The sequence below is a fragment of the Ochotona princeps genome, chromosome 5, assembly GCF_030435755.1.
Source record: "Ochotona princeps isolate mOchPri1 chromosome 5, mOchPri1.hap1, whole genome shotgun sequence".
In the NCBI taxonomy this organism is placed as follows: Eukaryota; Metazoa; Chordata; class Mammalia; order Lagomorpha; family Ochotonidae; genus Ochotona; species Ochotona princeps.
Window position 1 is genome coordinate 80620051 of NC_080836.1, and position 19490 is coordinate 80639540.

Consider the following 19490-nt stretch of genomic DNA (forward strand, 5'->3'; position numbering starts at 1 on the left):
TTTGGCTAAGTCCTCAACCCTATCCTGGTACTTTCTAAGACTACCCTTTCCTCAGCTTTCACCCTGGGCATCTAAACAAAACTGAATTGACTCAAAGTTTTTGGTGTGAAGCTGTAACTGACAACATTCCTGATCATTCCATGCCTCCTTACTAGAAAGCAGAGAAGGGCTTTTAAATGCACATGAAACAGAAAATTGCAAACAATAAAATGTGCAACTTACTGCAAACTCAGTTTTCATAACTGAAGAATTTTAAGCAGCTAACAAGAGGGAGATATAGCCAGAAAAAAATTCAAACCGACTACCTATGATTCCCTTCACTGTCAACACACAGCTACAACCTTTAGGTTAGTGCACGGGGCCAACTACACCCAACAGCTGGCACGGGACAGCTCTGTAGGGATAATTACACTGGGACGTGAATATAGCTCAGCAAACCACATGACACTTGGAGCAGACGTCACCACTCCTAATCATTTCATTACAGTACATTAAAATCAAAAAGGTTATTAACATGGGTTTACAGGTGAGTAATGTTCAAATTATCTATTCTCACCATTCAGAATAGAAATTTATGGCGATACCAAATATAATTTTGCTTTGTGACATAATTTATAATTTAGAAATTTCTCAATCTGCAAAAAAGGCAAAGATATTAAAAATAAATCTTCCAATCAATTATCATGATTAAAAAAAAACCTAAGTATATTACAAACATATTTTTGGCCCAAAGGAAAAAACTTTCAATAAATACAAAATAGGGCATATAATGATGACTTCTACAGTCATGTGACATTTCCCCTCTATATCAGGCACGTGGTAACTCCATAATGCCTGCTCATCACCATTATTCCTTTAAAAAGCAGAGAAAGAAAAGCTTTCAAAAGAAGGGACTGGTTAGAATTAGCATGGCATAAAGAGAATACATACAGGAAGTAGGAAAATACATCCAAATCTTTACCTATGAGAAAGAATTAAAATAAAATATTCCCTGACAAATGAATTATTGTACCACATCATTAATAGATGTCTCTCTACTTATCTTTTAAAATATATATATGTGTGTGTGTGTGTGTGTGTGTGTGTGTGTGTGTGTGAATTAGGCTAGACTCAGGTATAAATAGCCAATGGTATCTCAAGGGACAGTGAAATTTCTTAGCAAAAGCAGAGTAGTGATGCCTTTAAAATCTTTACCTTCTCTGCAGGGGAGCGGGAAAGGCAGGCAAGAAGAAACCTCACATATTCATTTCATAGTTACCAACTTGCTAAACTACCCAACATGATTTTAAACTCTAGAATCCTGGTACTTTAAAAAAAATTTCTCAAGACTATCTCCAAATTCAGATTTAAATTATTTTAAAAGTACCAAAGAATAGGTAAAATTTCTGTCTAACTTTCATATTCAGATTTGAAAGAAAATTTAAAATGTGCATCCTTCAGATATTACACATCACTTCACAACTGGTTCACTGATTCTACAAGTGTCTTCAACATTTTACAAATCTTACCAAGGAATCACTACTGTAAACATGAAAAATTCAAAAGCAAAAAGTGGATCAAGGAGTTCACAGATTTCATCTTTCAAATCTATCTGACCTATCCTGTTTCTTCACATCAAAATATTTTAATTACATCTCACAAAGGTATTTCATGACAGAGACTTAAAAAGCAAATGTATGTTTGAAGAGGCCAAGTGACCACCAGAGCCTAGACCTTCTTCAGCCCGGCCATCCCTCCAGGCGAAATCTACATGACACCCCTACGTCGCCAACATAAATTCAGCCTTTTGTGTTCCGTTTCTTCTTGGGTCAATGTTTAGCAGAGAAAGGTTGTGCTATTCACATGATTAGACCACCACCTTCCCTAGCCAAGAAACTTTAGTTAACTGGGTGGAGAATATGACCATCCTTACCAGGGTTGTGAGATGCAGGAAAGAAGAGCCTTATACTTATTTTGGCAGGGGGAGGGGAGAAACAGACACAAAGCAAGCCAATGCGAGAGTTGCTTCCTGGACTGCATAAAAAATGTATGTGTGGGTGTACACATAATCACAGGCGGTCAAAGATGAATTCTTTCTTTTCATTAAACACAACTGCAAATGGGAATGGCAGCCTGGCCTCACTGCAGTGTTTAACTGTTAGTGCTAAGTCCCTGCCCTGCCCTGCCTCCTGTACATGCCACCTGCTATCTCTTACCCAGGAACTCAATCAATAGGATCATTCTTCCTAGAACCACCTATGTAAAAATCTGGCAATAGAATGGAAAGCACTGATTTGAATACAAGGAAATAGTAAAGGGCACTGATAATCTGAGGTATCTTCCACTTCTAGGATTCGCTGCTGAAAATCAATCCTATCCAGTCATCGTGTTGAACCACTAGGACTGAGTGGACCTGCCAGAGGGAATGAGCACCAGTGCTAAGGAGCACACGTGAACACTGAAGCAAGGTCCACCACAGGGCTGCTTGTTGAACTGGGAACGAGTGCCCCTCGAATCCTCATAGCATATTTTAAAAATCTTCTTTAGGAAAAAGGGGCAGGGATGCTAAAGAGGAAACAAAGATAGAAAATGCCAGGATCCCCACCTGCCTGCAAATGCACAGACACGCTCAGTTAGGGGAGGGAAAGGGGGAAGATGCATTATTGGTACTCGTAGCTGTGGCACCTGTTACTGTGAAGCCTGTGGGAGGGGCTATTGAGCTGTGGCTGGGCTGCAGGTCCTTAGGAATGCCACTGTGAGAACTCAGCTGGTGGCCGAAGGCTGCGCTGAACTGAGGGAGTTGCTGCTTGGGAGAGGTGGAGGCCATGAGTTCAGCGGAAGGCCCCATGCCACTGAAGCTGGTCTGTGGCAACCCCGGAAGCACACTGGAGCTGCTGGGGGTCGCGGTGGCGAAGGCAGGCTGTGTGGTCTCTGAGTTCGAAGTGGTGGGCGGTGTGGAGAGGGAAGTGGAAAGAAGATGTCCATCTGCGCCGAGAAGGTTGCTAAATGGGGAGGGATCTCCAAGGTTGACAGGGAGATTGCCCCAGTGAGTTCTGGGGTTCACCACTCCTCCAAGTGGCACCTCGAGTTGGGTTGGGATCAAGTGCTGCGCCATGATGGGCATCTCTGCTGAAAAGGTAGCTGCCATATTATCACCAGAGTAGGATGTTGTATGGGGAGATGTGATGTGGTCACTGTAGGGAGACGGCACGTGCTCACTGTCATAATGGCTTCCATGGGGCGAGGAGTGTGAATGGTCACTGCTGTATTGCTGTCGTGAGGTGATTAGGTCATCTGCCTTGCTCAGCAGCTGGGCAGGATGTGGCCTCTGGGAGGCATGGCTGCCATCATGAAGTCCATGAAACTGTCCTGGGAAGGCTCTCTCCCCAAGTGCACTCTGGCTGATCAGAGTGGCAGAAGTAAGGCCAACGTTGGCTGGGGCAGAGAACTGCCCCTGGATCTGCCCTGCCAGGGGTGTAGGTGGGTTAGACAAGGTGGCAGAACGGAGCAGGTTCTCGTCCAGCTCTAGACTAGAAAAATTATCGTGTACTATGCGCCCATTCAGCAGCTCTCCTAGGTCCGTGTTGACTTCTCGGCTCAGGGACTGGATTCCTGAAGCTCCAGTACCTGTGGAGAACACCCCTATTCCTCTATCCGATAACTCCTGGACTGGCACACCATCTGACTGGGTAAGTACCCCAATGGTACTCAGGCACTCGAGAGAAGTTACAGCCTGCAAGGCCCGTTCAAGCTCCTCAGCCTCTTCGGTAGTTGGGAGGAGGTCTCCATTCTTTCCTGAGTCAACAAAAGCCATCAAGAGTCAGTAGAGCTTTGATATATTCTATTGACAATTGCACAATTACTTATATCCTTTCACCTCTCAATCTTTTGCCATTCTTTTTTTTTTTTGTAAAGATTTATTTATTTTTATTGGAAAGGAAGATTTACAGAGGAGACAGAGAAAAAGATCTTCCATCCGTTGGTTCACTCCCCAGGTGGCCATAATGATCAGAGCTGAGCTGTTCTGAAGCCAGGAAACAGGAGCTTCTTCTGGGTCTCCCACATGTGGGTGCAGGGTCCCCAAGGCTCTGGGCCATCCTCGACTGCTTTCCCAGGCCACAAGCATGGTACTGGATGGGAAGCAGGGCAGCCAGGACATGAACTGGTGCCCATACGGGATACCGGTGCATGCAATGTGAGAATGTAGCCTTTGAGTCATCGCACCAGGATCAGCCTTTTCTCATTTCTAATTAAAGTTCATAAAATGGAAGCCCATTGATCTACCTGAATTTTATTTCCAATACATAAAATAAATCTACTTTTGGGGTGGGTACTGCGGCATAGTGAGTAAAGTCTCTATCTGTGGTGCCAGCATCCTAAGTAGGTGCTGGTTCAAGTCCTGGCTGTTCCACTTCCAATTCAGCTAATGGCCTTGAAGCAGAGGAATATGAACATGGCCCAAGTGTTTCAGCACAGCCCAGCTCCAGCTGTAGCCATTTGGGGAGTGAATCAGTGGATGGGAGATCTGTCTCTGTAATTCTGCCTTTCAACTAAATTAATCTTTCTAAATTAAGTCTACTTTTATAAACTTAGATACCCAATTTGTAATGGCAAAAGAAACATTCTAAGAGTAAAGAAGGGAAAATTACTGAAGAATAAGAGGCATTAAGTAAACTTTGTGTTGGGAAAAGTATCCTTCAACTTCTATACAGGGTGAATGTATATATATATACCCACTTCAAGCAAATCTCATGAAACTGTTTTTTTAAATACATACATGGAAAACCTGCTTCCTTAGATCAAAATATTGACCATACCTTCAAAAAAATCAAAATCTTGCAAGTCATCAGGTAACCGTGGCAAGACATCTGAAAAGTCTTCCTGGTTCAATTCCAAGTCGTGTGGAATGTCGGTGATCTCATTGGCAATGTCATCCGGCAACTCATCAGCACTCAGCTCAGGCGTGGATGGGCTCCTGGCAAAGACGACCACTTGGTACCACTACTTCCCTTACAGTTTCACACCAGACAAGCTCATTGAAAATGCAAAGAGCCTAATGCCAGGTAGGTTTTCAAATATTTAATGCCAACATGGGAAATCCCAACTTAAAATGTGTCTGTCATCATTTTAAGGGAAGGAATTGTGAAGGCAGAGTCATTGCAAAAAGACAGACTCTGCTATGAGCACTCACATTTCTGTAACTTTTAGCCATTTACTAAGAGAAGACAGTAAGTAAGGGTTATTACTTCAAATTAGTATAATGAATCACACTTTAACAGTGCGGCAATTCCTTTTAGAATTTTAAAAATTAAGTTCTACACAGGAAATAAACATTTACAATTCTAAATTTTAATTAAAATTTTAACTTTGCGCTGAGAAAGAAGCCTAATTCATCAAGTGAAAATGCTTAATCTTTTGGCCAAAATTAATAACACACCAAATTTTTGATGTGCTCTTTCTATTGGAATATGTATGTAATTTCAAACTGAAAACAAATTTGATCATATACAATTAAATTCTCAGTTTCAGAATCTGCTTTATTTTAGATCTAACTCAAAGTAGATACTAAAATTTGTACCACAATCTGCCAAAAAGTCTGGACAAATTCACACAATGGCTTCTGAAGTCCTAGAATCAACACCACGATAACCACGTGACACATAAAGAAAAAGCCAATCCCAGTGCCACTACTGACCGGATCTGAGAGGCCTCCACTGGCAGTGAGACGCTGGTGGGCATGCTGAGGTTCCCTTGTGGGACTGCAGGGGGAATGGGTTTCTGGGGTCGACGAGGTCCACGCCTTCTCTTCTTCTTGTGTTTTTTGGTAAGAGCAGGAGGCTTGGTTTTTTTCCTGGGTTTCCTCTGCTGCTGGTGCTGAACTTTACGGGAGTTATCTCCTCTCAAGAAATTATCCTTCAGGACAAACAAATGGGTTTTAAAAACCAAGCTTATGGGGGAAAAATAATCTGTTGAAAAATATTTTTGTATTTCTTCATACTCTAGCCAATACCTAAAACTGCACATGAGAATACTTTGAAAAATATTGATTTAACTCACATTAATTTAACATTGAGTTCATCCTGCAAAAAAGGCCAGTGTGGCAAGAAGTGTCATGGTACAAGAGAGAGAAAGCAGCAAGCTGTACTCTCAAAAACTTGCTTACCTGCTTTCCCAGGGAAATTTCTATGTACACATGTATGTATGTATATGTATATAGATAGTATACAGAGAAAACTAGTCAATGATGAAATATATATCTCTTGGGGATTCACAAAAGGAAAATTATTTCCGGTTTTGAGAAATTTAAGGGTAATAAGTAAGACTTTAAATGGCTGGGGGAAAGGTGAGGATCCCTTAAGACTAAAGGAAATGTCACAAACATAATCAACCCAAATTAATTGGTTAAGCACTAGGGGAATGGAAAGGCGAAAGAAAGAACCTTTGCAGAAGAATTCTCAAGAAGCAACAGCTGCTTGGACACACTGGGGATGAACGGATAATAAAGTTAGAAAACATCTCCAGGGTTTCTGCTTTTGTTGATTGGTGCATGATGGCAACATCAGTAGGTTTGGAAAAGAAGTTAGAAATTCATTTCAGTTAATATATACTTTGATATATGCAGATGTTTAGGGAAGCAGAAGAAAACATCTAGTGCATGGAAATTAAAGAAAGGGCAGGAGATGTAGACTTGAAAATCCATGACATAGTATAAGTCCTTCGAATAATGTCCAGGGGCTGGGGAGAGAAGATAAAGGGAGGAGACAACAAGGACACAGAGTACACCTGCTGCAATCCAGTGAACACGAAAAGGGAGAGCAGTCAGTACAGAAAACAAGAAGCTTCCATTGTGTCATAGAAAGAATGCCTGTATGCCTCTGTGTGACGGTATGAGAGGGTGACGCCTTCACTAGGACAGTGGAAGCCACATGAATGGGATCAACACCTTGACACAAGAGGCCACACAGAGCTGGCTCTCCATCTGTTATGAGAGATCTTGGGTTGGGAGGCTGCAGCCTGGAGGAGGGTCCTCACTGGAACCAACCATGTGGGTACCCTGCATTCAGACTCTTCTGTTGTTTATAAACCACCTGGTCTCTAGCACACTAACAGCAGCGCAAACCAACAAAGACACCACCTTCCATCAATCTTACTGTGTACATTTTAATATCTCTGCAACAACTTTATAATTGTTGGCATCTTACAACTTCTGTCCACCAGGAGATGGTCATTAAAGGTGGAAATTGCCTACACATGCCCAAACCAAGCCACAGTTCTTTGTACTGGCATCATTCAAACTGAAGTATATGCATTGTTGGTACTACATGCGGTGGGAAAATATTTGTGTTTGCAGAAAGGCACTAAGAGCAATAGGGTATAAAATTGCTATTAGTGGAGCAAATTGTTATTACTGAAGAACGGATTATTTAATTCTTTTTTTTTTTTTGCAAAGCAACAACAAAGTGATAAAGGCAAATAATAAAGTAGATGAAGTTGTGTTATAACTGACATGGGGGTAGAGAATACTGCCTTTTACATGTCAAGTGGTACAGAAACCTTAATGATCCAAAGATAAAAATCTATATCAAAGTAAATTTTAGCAGCACTTACAATAAAAAGTAAAAAACACAAATTCTAAGAAAGCATTGCATTATTAGCAACATTTTTCCTTCTTTGGTGATATTTAAAGCTGGACTTTTGCAGTTGATGCCATCTTTGATTCAAAACATTCAGTGGTAACTCATAACTAGCTACATCAAAATATCAGACAGCAACAAATCAAGACCAGTAAGAAGGAATTCAGGAAATCCAAAAAACTGTAATCCTATTCAAATACTTGAATGCAGGAAAAAACATGGTTCTCCTAGGTTGATGCGCTGTAGCCCTGCAATATTTCGTAGTCTTACATCAGGCACTCCACATGGAACTGCCCATGATATACACTCCGTCTTGCTCTTGACAGTCCCTCATTTAGCCCCTCCAGAGAGCTTTCCCACTGCCTGGAGCAGTGGGTGGGGAACTTTTATTCTGCTAAGGGCCATTGGGTACTTGTAACATCAATCATAGGACTACCAAAATAATTGACTTAAAAATTCGCATACTATAAACTTACTGAATTTCAGGTCATACATGCAGTTGCCTTGGGACAGCCAGACCAAACACTTTCATGAACCTTAAATAAGTCACAGGCTAGACACACCCTACTACTCCTGTACTAGAGGCTTGGCTGGCAACAAGTGCTCCTTATTAGCCTTAGTGAATACTAGAACACCTTTCACCTCCGACTTTCTCACTGTCATATTCTACCTCTGCATCAGGACAATGCACTTGATTGCCTGCTGCCTGCTGCCTGCTCATTCCTGCTGGAACATCCGGCACTGCCTGCAGCCTGCACTTCTTGTAGCTTAAACCTTTTCTGCCAATGACCGTCTCAAAGATGAAGGCTGAACCTTCATCTTTCCCAAGTGCACAATCATTAATCTATTCATCCGTTTCTTACTGAGTTATCTCTGCTCTAAGAACTAAGCATACAGCAATGAAGAAAAAAAGTTGTTGGTCTTGTGAAGTTTACATTCTGGAAGTATAAGACAACAAACAATCATTCTAACATGTTAGGTTAACCATAGGAAGAAAAAGCAGGTAGAGTATACAGATAAAACTGACACAGAACAGGGAATTGGAAGACTTTTTTGGTGAGGAGACACTTCAATACAGGCCTGAATGAAATGAAGACGGGAGCTGCCAAGAAGCTTGGGAAAAGAGCATTCCAGCGAAAGCAAACAACAAGATCAAAGACCCTGAGGCAGAAGCACACTCCATGTTTACACAGCAGCAAAAAGCGAGAGAGGAGGGGAGGTAAAAAAAAGTACAAGGGCCACACCAGAAAGGGCCTCATGGACTGTGGTAAGAATCTGGATTTGCTTTAGGTACGAAAGGGCCTTGATCAGCCTTACTAAAAGGATCAGACATGTATTCCAAAAAGCCTGCTTTAAAGGCTAAATTACGCCATTTGCATTTTGAAAACTGGGTATAGAAAACCGACTAAGACTAAAGGGTTAATTACAAAGCAGTAGCGTAAATGAATGGAGGCAGGGGCCAGCATACCCCTGTGTCCTGGTTATACAACACAGGTTTGAAAGCCTCTGTTGCAGACAATCAAAGGCAAGCTTACCATTTTTTTGGCATGCTCTTCACACAGGGGTGTCTGGTGTGTGATGTCAAAAACTGGCACGGAACACTGCTGCCCGTCTGCGAACTTGGCTGTGCAGCTTGAGAAGAGCTGCTGGGAGCGATTCAAGAGGATATCTAGGTTTGGTTTTTAAGAAAAAAACACACTGAAACCATGTCATTTTCCATTTTCTATATAAAATTTGCGTCTCCCTTTAATGATGTTCAATTAAATATATTTTTCATTATCTATAAAAGCTGAAGTACTAGCTCCACTACTGACATAGGAGCATGATAATGGTTGAATTTACCATCATTAGCTATCTGATATAAATACTTCTGAAAAAGTCTATTCTGCTATCAGCTCCCAACAGCAGCCTTCTTCATGGCTATTCTTGTTTTTTTTTTCTTTTCCCTGAAAATTTACTTATCTTTACTTGAAAGGCAGAGTTACAGAAAGAAGAGGCAGAAAGATCCTCCATCCAGGCACTTGGCGCCATGGCCTAGCAGCTAAAGTCCTCGCCTTGAACGTGCCTGGGATCCCATATGGGCACAGGTGACCTGGGAAAGCAAGGATGGCCCAAAGCCTTGGAACCCTGCACCCATATGGGAGACCTGGAAGAGGATCTGGGCTCCTGGCTTCAGATCAGTGCAGCACCGGCTGTTGTGGTCACTTGGGGAGTGAATCATCGGATGGAAGATCTTGCTCTGTCTCTCCTTCTCTCTGTATATATCTGCCTTTCCAATAAAAATAAATAAATCGTAAAAAAAAAAAAAGATCCTCCATCCACTGGCCTACTCCGCAAATGGCTGCAACAGCTAGAGGTGAGCCAATCCAAAGCCAGGAGCCACGAACCTCTTCCAGGTCTGCCACATGGGTACAGGGTCCCACTCAGACCATCTTCCATTGCTTTCTAAGGCCAAAAGGATCCTTACTGGGATAGAAGTGGAGCAGCCAGGCCAAGAACAGGTACCCATTTGGGATTCTTCAAAGTGGAGGATTAGCCTGTTGAGCAGTGAACAGTACAGACTAAAGCAGATAATGTTATCTGGGGGAGTCATCTCCTTCCTATCACAGTATTTTCTGGAAATTACCTTACAATGGTTTAAAAACTTTTACAAGAAAAACTTCCTGGGGTGGCATTTGGTCTTGCACTTAACACAGTGACATCCTCCAACACAGTGCCCAAGTTTGATATCCAATTCCACTCCTGACTCCAGTGCAGGACCTGGAAGCAGTGGGGATGACTCAAAGTTGTGGCGTTCCTGCAACCTATATGAGACACATAGGCTGAAGTCCCAGCTCTCGCTTCAACTTCCAGCAACGCATGGGCGTCCAGGGAGTGAACTTTCTCTCACTCTCTCTCAACTCTACTTCACAATAAAAACTAAAACAAAATAAAATTCAATGACACAACCTGGGGCTGGCACTGTGGCATAGCAGGTAAAGCAATTGCCTCCAATGCCAGCTTTCCATACGGGTGCTGACTCGAGTTTCTACTTCTCAGCTTCTGATCCAGCTGCCTGCTAATGGCCTGGGAAAGCAACGGAGGATGGGCCAAAGCCTTGGGACCCTGAACCCACATGAGACCTGGAAGAGGCTCCTGGCTGTTTTGCCCAGCATCAGAAGCTATCTACCCTCTCCCACTGTAACTCTGCCATTCAAATACATAAACAAATCTTTAAAAAAAAAAAGAGTATAAAGATATAATTATAAAATGCTAATCTGTTCTACTTTGAAAATCTCATTTTACTGTTGTAAAATCTCAAACTTACAAAAACCTAGTTTTAAATCCAAATTTTACCTTTAAATTTGCCAACGTCAACTTTATATCATCATCATCTTTATGCACTCACACATTTAGCCACTAAATTTCCTTCATCTATTCAGGAAAGACATTGGCTGTTTATGCTGAAGGCGGGCTAACAAAGCGTTTACTACACAGGGACAACTCCAAGAACAGAAAGGAAGGCAGAAATCAGACAGACGGTAAAAAAGAGCAATTGCTACTATCTAAGTTGATCAAATGTAATCTCATTTTCAGTATTTAACAGAGTGAGAGGAATAAGGCTTCATGAGCAGCCTGAAGCGCCCCGCGCGGTTTGACCTCGTTTACTCTCCTAATGCACCTTCCTCCTCACTGACGTCTACTTCCTCGGACTAATCACAAATCAGCACTGTACTGGCTACAGTAGTAGGTTAATCTTACAGAAAAAGGTACCTAGAGAACTGTGGGACTGTCTTGAAAGATGGAAAACAATGTAAAATCATGGGATGTGGTTTTTTTCCCCATCGATGTTAGGGCTGAATCTTTCATGCTACCTAACAAACCAGAATTCTATTAAAGAAATAAAACTGACAGTCACTGAAAGAACCTGCTCCTTCCTATCAATTTTGATTATTTTGTTGTGACTCTTGAATGAATAGTGACAATAATATGAAGCAGAAAAAAATTACTCAGGAGTCCATGAAAATCAGAAGCTACATAAAAATTATTGTAAACATCAGTTATAATTTCAAAAATTAACAGGCTTTAAAAATGGAGTACCCAGTCCCAGATGAGTGACTGGGTTTTCAGTGCACGGTCAAAGGATACGTTGAAAACAGTGCCTGGTGAATGGAAGGGCTCTGTTAGTGCAGGGTTCACCCTTCACCGTTCCACTGCATGTGGCTGCTTCCGCCTCCCTTAACGTGGTCTGGCTCATGCTAAGGAAGAAAAAAGACAAAATTAATTTTAAAAAAATGCTTTAAAAATTCAGGGTAAAGTTTCAATATTATGCTACCACTCTTAAATAACCCCCCCTTTTTCTTTAGATTTTTAATTGTTTCTTTTTGAAACTCAAATTTATAGAAGAGACAGAGAAGATTCCTCCATCCACTGATTCACTTGCCAAGTTGCCACAAGGGCCACAGCTGAGCCGATCAGAAGCCAGAAGCCAGGAGCCTCCTCTGGGTCTGCCACGCGGGTGCAGACTCCCAAGGCTTTGGGCCGTCCTTGACTGAGTTCCCAGGCCACAGCAGGGAACTGGAAGGAAACTGGAGCAGCTGGGATGTGAACCAGTATCGATATGGGATCCTGGTGTGTGCCAGGCGAGACCTTTAGCCACTAGGCTACAGCACCCACCACCCACATTTTAACTACTTACACTATCTCCAGTCATGAAATAAAATGTAATTATGAGTTAGAGAAAGCAAATATTATTACAATTATCAACCGTGTTATTTCTCCAAGCCATGACATTCAAAGCAAATTAACTAGCTGAGAAGAGGCTATATAAGGGTCTGTTTCTGTTTTTATTTTTAAGGGATATTTTGGTTTCCTTTTTGATAAAAGGAACAAGAGACAGAAAAGTGATGAAGAACTTGAGACTAGAATTGAACACACTTAGATCCGAATGTGTTCTACCTGTAACTAACTGTGTGACCCTGGGAAAACTACCTAGCCTTCACTCACCACATAACATGCAGACAAGGGCACTTCACACCATCAGTGCTACTTCCAGCATAGGAAGTTCCAACACATCTCAACTACTTACATACAATACAACTGTAAGAAACACTGAACTGTGACTTTTGGTCATAAATCACAAGGATTTGGTTCCTGTCTTTATCCCTAATTAGCCAGGTCCCTCTCACACCATAATACATAATCATTTTACGTGCTTGCAGATCTTCCCACATTTTAATGTTTAAAATTTTTTTGGGTAGTTTGGTCCAAGTACTTTTCTTAGGGCTTTATGGAATGATTGAAGCTAAACAAGCATTCGTACAGAATCTATATTACATGCAAACTTACATAAAATCTAAATAAAAGAATCCTTTTATTCTAATTACTACTCTCATAGATAATACTCTCATAGACACCCAAGTACAGCCACGGCACTTGTCTTAAACAAGAACTTTGCAAGATTTGTCAGGATCCCAAGAGTGGAGTAGTGGGTCACTACAGAATTCATTTCTTCATAAAGACTTTTACAATATCCCAAAGAAGATGTCTAACTATTAACTTCAGCTTTGTAGAAAGGATATACAACTTCCAATAAATAAAACTTTACTATTTTGGCAGCTAAGCTTCAGTTTTCTGATCTAGATTTTCATATTGAGGGAGTACCTTTCAATGAACAATTTACTGCTTTCATCGGCTATCTACTAAGCCTAACGTTCAATACATTCCCTCACTTGCTTGATTCTAGTCTTCTAAAGAAGCCATTCATTTCAAATTTTAAAAATCATCTGATATTCCAACAATTTATCACTTAAAAAATAAATCCAAAGGCAGAAGTGCAATACCCTCATAGCTAATATGATGTAAATAAACTACAGATCTACATTTTAGATTAACAAATGATCATTTAAACAATCTTTCAAAACAAAACTTTCTGATATTGTTAATATGAAAATTCTTTGTTCATTCCTTATATCATACATAAACAATGATGTTTTCACACAAACATCAGTTACTGTACAACTTATGGGCTACAAAACATGTACCTTTGGTGTTCAATGGAATATTCTACATACTAACAAATCTACCAAGGTATGACAGAAGAAATGCTTTCATACTCTTCAGCTTGTATACAATCTGTATCTTAAAAGGATATATACATGGGCCCGGTGGCATGGCCTAGTGGCTAAAGGCCTTGTCTTGAACGCCCTGGGATCCCATATGGGCGCCGGTTCTAGTCCCAGCAGCTTCACTTCCCATCCAGTTCCCTGCTTGTGGCCTGGGAAGGCAGTCGAGGACGGCCCAATGCTTTGGGACCCTGCACCCGTGTGGGAGACCTGGAGGAAGTTCCTGGTTCCTGGCTTCGGATTGGCACAGCACCGGCCACTGTGCTCACTTGGGGAGTGAATCATTGGACGGAAGATCTTCCTCTCTGTCTCTCCTCTCTGTGTGTCTGACTTTGTAATAAAAATAAATAAATCTTTAAAAAAAAAAGGATAAATACATATTTAGCAATTTAGTTTTTAGTTTCTAAAGCATTTAGTTAAATGTCTTGTGAAACTAGGACTTTATTACCAAAATACCAAATAGCAGGAATTAGGGAAGTAACAACTACCTTTTGTGAACCTAAAACACAAAGTACAGCAATGAGCTGCAATCACTGTGAAGCACTATTATATCATTATCAGTGACATGACAGGCAATAAGCTTTTCAATAATCATGGGTGACATAACCGAATGACATCATATCAATCTGAAAGTTTGGATACAGTATATTATGGTACTTTGTTTTCTGAATAAGACATTATGTTATCATTAATTACTTTCTATAACTATCAGTAAATTTGGTTTGGGAAGTGTGAAAAAAAAATCATAGAATCATAACTTATTTTCTACAAACTTGTCCCATATTCATAGTTTCAAGTATAGAATTTTAGTGAAAAATTCCAACTTTGTGCAAATTGCTCCATGCAATCTGGGACCATCTTGCAGGATTGCGTTCTTACAGCCCTGTCTGCATCTAGGGAGTGAATCAATGGACTGGAGTTTTCTCTGTCCATGTCTCTCAAATGAAAAAAAAAAGTGAAAAATTTAAAATATATACATAATAGCACTTATCAAGCTTAGAAAATACAACTTTTCATTTTCTGATTATATTACAAATTGTTTTGAAAGAATACAATCTAAGTAATAGTCATTGCACTTAAAGTATTGAATACATAGATAAACTTCAAAACAGTAATTGGCTCAGGCCCGGCGGCGTGGCCTAACGGCTAAAGGCCTCGCCTTGAAAGCCCCGGGATCCCATATGGGCGCCGGTTCTAATCCCAGCAGCGCCACTTCCCATCCAGCTCCCTGCTTGTGGCCTGGGAAAGCAGTCGAGGACGGCCCAATGCATTGGGACACTGCACCCGTGTGGGAGACCCGGAAGAGGTTCCAGGTTCCCGGCTTCGGATCGGTGCGCATCGGCCCGTTGCGGCTCACTTGGGGAGTGAATCATCGGATGGAAGATCTTCCTCTCTGCCTCTCCTCCTCTGTATATCTGACTGTAATAAAAAATGAATAAATCTTGAAAAAAAAAGAAAAACAGTAATTGGCTCAAATTTCCTCACTAAAATATCAGTCATTTCCAATATATATACAGAATTTCATCAAAGGAATGCTTAGTAAACAAATCATGGCTTCAAAAAAAATCTTTAAGAACACAGGGGAATGATTCTGATACACTTCTAAGGGGAAAAGATTTTTTTAAAAAATTTTCATAAATAGTATAAACCCAGGTTTGCTTAAATGCACACATACAGCAGAAAAAAATCCACAGACTGATATATATCATGTACTGATAAAAGCCGTATCTGAATAAATTAATACCATAACTAAATAAAAATGGAATAAATTCAGGGATACAAAAATATACCCAGCATAATCTTAATTTTGCTTATTAATATAAACACACAGCTACATGGAGATTTTACATCTAAACACACATACACAGATACACAAATACAGAAAGACTAGAAGGAAATAAAATGTAAGTGTTAACAAAATTCCAACTCTGTTTTGTGAGTGTTGATATTAGTGGGTTTTTTCCTTTCTTGTTTTTCCAAACGTTGCACAATAAATAAATATCTGCATTATAAAAAGAAAAAATCCCCCCCCGAAGAAAATTCAATATAATAAAATGGCAGAAACACATAATCTGTTGGGTAATGTACACATCAACAGAAAATAGCCTGAAAATGCCAAAGAACAAGAAAGAAACCTGTACTCGTAGAACAGAAGTAAAATATTTTAATGGATATTTTCTTTATTTTTTTTTTAAAGATTTTATTATTATTATTGGAAAGCTGGATATACAGAGAGGAGGAGAGACAGAGAGGAAGATCTTCCGTCCAATGATTCACTCCCCAAGTGAGCACAATGGCCGGTGCTGTGCCGATCTGAAGCCAGGACCAGGAACCTCTTCCGGGTCTCCCACGCGGGTGCAGGGTCCCAAAGCTTTGGGCTGTCCTCGACTGCCTTCCCAGGCCACAAGCAGGGAACTGGATGGGAAGTGGAGCTGCCGGGATTAGAACCAGCGCCCATATGGGATTCTGGGGCTTTCAAGGCGAGGCCTTTAGCCGTTAGGCCATGTCGCCGGGCCCTTTAATGGATATTTTAATGGATCAGCTGGGCTGATCCAAAGTTAGGAACCACAGGATTCCTCTGGCTCTCCCATGTGGGTCCGGGAGATATGGCCAAGGACCTACGCTGTCCTCCACTGCTTTCGCAGGCCAAAAGCAGGGAGCTGGATCAGAAGTGGAGTGTTGGTGCCACAGGCAGAAACTATAGCAGCACTATACTATAGCACTGGTCCCCTATATTTATATTTTTAAGACAAGTCATATTCTCAAGGTTTCACTGAATTAATTTTAATTAAATCCTAGCAAAACATCGGTAGTAAATTTAAAATCCAAACACGTCATGGGAGTACTATTTTACCACTTATGGCCTGGTGTGGTAGCCTAGTATCTAAAGTCCTCGCCTGGCACACACCAGGATCGCATGTGGGTGCTGGTTTGTATTCTGGCAGCTCCACTTCCCTTCCAGCTCCCTGGTTGTGGTCTGGGAAAGCGGTAGAGGAAAGCCCAAAGCATTGGGACCCTGCACCTGTGTGGGAGATCTGGAAGACGCTCCAGTGTTTATAAGTTTTCCACTTACACATCTATCTCATACTGTGCCTCAACTCTTCTCTCAAAACATACAGAAATCAGGGGACTAGCATTGTAGTGTAGTGGGTAAATTTGCCACCTGCAAAGCAGCATTCATAGGGTGCTGGTTCATATCCTGGCTGCTCCACTTCTGATCTAGCTCCCTACTAACATGCCTGCTTTCCCAGGAGGATGGCCCAAGTGTTTGCGCCCTTGCACGCACATAAAAGACCCATGCAAAGATCTTATCTTCAGCCTGGCTGAGCCCTGGTCATTGTGGCCATCTGGGGAGCGAACCAGATCTCTCCCTCTGTCTCTGCAGCTCTGACTCTCAAATAAACAAACATCTTTAAAAACAAGCAAACAAAAGCAATACGCATACACACACACTTACACACACACACACACACACACACACACAAGTGGAGACAAATTCCTTAGAAACAGGGGCTGTGGCTGGCTCTAACCTGGCCCGGCTACATGCAGCTCTCCGCAGTTCTTGGACGAGCCGCCCAGCACACTCGGGTTCCTTGCTGGCTGCCTGCAACAAAGCCTTCCTGAGCATATGCCGGCATTTCTTTTGACGAGATTCTGCCCGCTCCAGGCGGCAGAGGTGCTTGTATTTCTGCTGAAAGTAAGTGCAAAGTTGGGTCACCCTGGAGCTCCTACTCTCCGTATCATCGTCATCTGACCTAGGAGGCAGACAGAGAAGTGGAAAACAGATTAGGCTCATTTTAGAAAAGCAACCAGAGAATAATGAATAGCAGCTTGATGAGCAGGCTTACAACATTAGTCTCTGATACCTGTGGTTGTCACAGTGATGAATACCCTGCTTTGGACTTCACATTTTGTGTTGCCTGGGTTCAAGTCCCCAATGTCCTGTTAGTGTATAACCTTGGAGCTAGCATAACCCAAGTCCTTGGGTGCCTGCCATCCACGTAGGAAACCTGGATTGTGTCCCAGCTCTGGGCTTCAGCTTGACCCAGCCTGGCTGGTATAGGTACTTGGGAAGTGAACCAGCAGATGGGAGATTTTAGTGTCTCTCCATGTCTCTCACTCTTTCAAATAAATAAAAGAAATAAACAAAACTTCATTTCATATGAAGACATACTTAGCAAGAGTTAGAGAATTCCAATACGACTGAAAATAGCATGATATTTCTCAACAATTACCAAGCTGATAGGAGCAAGCCAGTGCGTTAGTAGTTTAACCTTCTTAACATGTAGGCATTAGTGCTTTTGGAAGGACTTCTAAGAGCAAAAAGCGTTATTTTTTTGTTATTTTCTAAAAGTCAGAGTAAAGAACATGCGGCACAGTCTAACCCAGCAGACAGGTCGTACAGAAACACAGCCAAGGAATCCAGCAATACAGTATCCAGCAGCTGCCTCTTAGACATGTGGCTTTGAACTACTGTTTTCTTGTGTTGGGGCTCCATGAATCTGGTACTTCATCAAGTACAACCAGAAAAGTATCCTGAGCAGCATTTCACAGGTGAGCAACTGCAAAGAGGTTTCCCATCACGCGGTGATGTCATGACTGCTGTGGGCGGAAGCCGAGGGTACTTTCACACTCACAATGCTGTGGCTGGTTAGCAATGTCCACTATCGGCGAGAGTGAAAACCACCGCTTCTCTATAAGCAATGTGGTATTGCTCTCTACTATAATAATGTACACTAAACATTAAAACCGGTGTTATTTTCTTTCTTTTCTATAGCAACATAAGTAAATTCTACACTTCTCACTATAGACTATTAATTATTTTTTTTTCATTTATTCATTTTTTTATTTTTTGCCCAAGCCATCCCTGTACCCTCCCTCCTCGGTGGACCGCCCCACCCCGTTGCCATATTACATTTTTGGTTTTTTGTTTTTGTTTTTTATTACATTGCATTATGTGTCATAGTTCTATAGGCCCTGAGATTTTCCCTCCCCCACCACCATAGTGTATTCCTCAACCTTGTTGCACCACCACGGACCAAATTCAGCTGGGATTCCCCCACTATGCGCATCCACCAGGCAAGAAGTCCCACATCCCACCGTCCAAAAATGTCCATCAGTTTCTTGGGGAGACCATCTCCGATCCAAAGGCAGAGCCGGCAAAGTGGTTTTGATAGTTCTACAGAACTGTACTGTTGCCAGTCTCACCACTCTAGACACGATGCGGTCATTGGAGAATCCACTGATTGACATGGTCCATCATATAGTCTCCAGTAGCCCGATTTTTTCATTGTCAACACACAGCTGAGATGGTCGATTGACTTGTTCTGTCCTCTGTCATTTGATGTTTATATTCCAGAGACCGAAAGCTCGATTGCGGGGATCCTAAAAGAAACTACGAAGGAGGTGCCCACTATCTCCCTACTAGTCCTCTCGAGCTTCTGGGTCCTGGTTTGTTTGGTGGATCAGTCTGGCTCTAATAGTTCTTATGGGTGCTCTCATTCAAACCTTCAGGTCTCTGTCCCACTCTTGCCCTAGTGTTTATGGTTACTATTACTGGGAATACACAGAAAATTATCGCTCACCTACACAAAGGCTGGCCTTATTTAAGGGTGGCCCTAAGCAGCTATTTCTGATAATAAAAACTCCGAAGCTGGCCACCGGGCGGCCAGCAGGCAGAGCCTGGCACCATTTGGTGCACTGGCCACCCATAGCCAGGGACCCCCTCACTGCCTTGTGGCGGTGGTCTTGGCATGCTGAGTCCTCGTTCTCG

General features: G+C 41.8%; 1 protein-coding gene across 3 annotated transcripts in view; it reads right to left on the bottom strand.

The window, feature by feature from the left end:
- Positions 1 to 339: 339 nt before the first annotated feature.
- Positions 340 to 19490, bottom strand: part of INO80D (INO80 complex subunit D) — an 85666-nt gene continuing 66515 nt past the window's right edge. For all 3 annotated transcript variants that reach the window (XM_004576903.4, XM_058664897.1, XM_058664898.1), the window contains 6 exons: positions 17248 to 17472; positions 11742 to 11851; positions 9149 to 9282; positions 5675 to 5892; positions 4797 to 4954; positions 340 to 3774 (listed from right to left, as the gene is read on the bottom strand). In XM_004576903.4, coding sequence (XP_004576960.2) covers positions 2609 to 3774; positions 4797 to 4954; positions 5675 to 5892; positions 9149 to 9282; positions 11742 to 11851; positions 17248 to 17472 — 2011 coding nt within the window. In that variant the 3' untranslated portion in view covers positions 340 to 2608. The remainder of the gene's footprint in view (positions 3775 to 4796; positions 4955 to 5674; positions 5893 to 9148; positions 9283 to 11741; positions 11852 to 17247; positions 17473 to 19490) is intronic.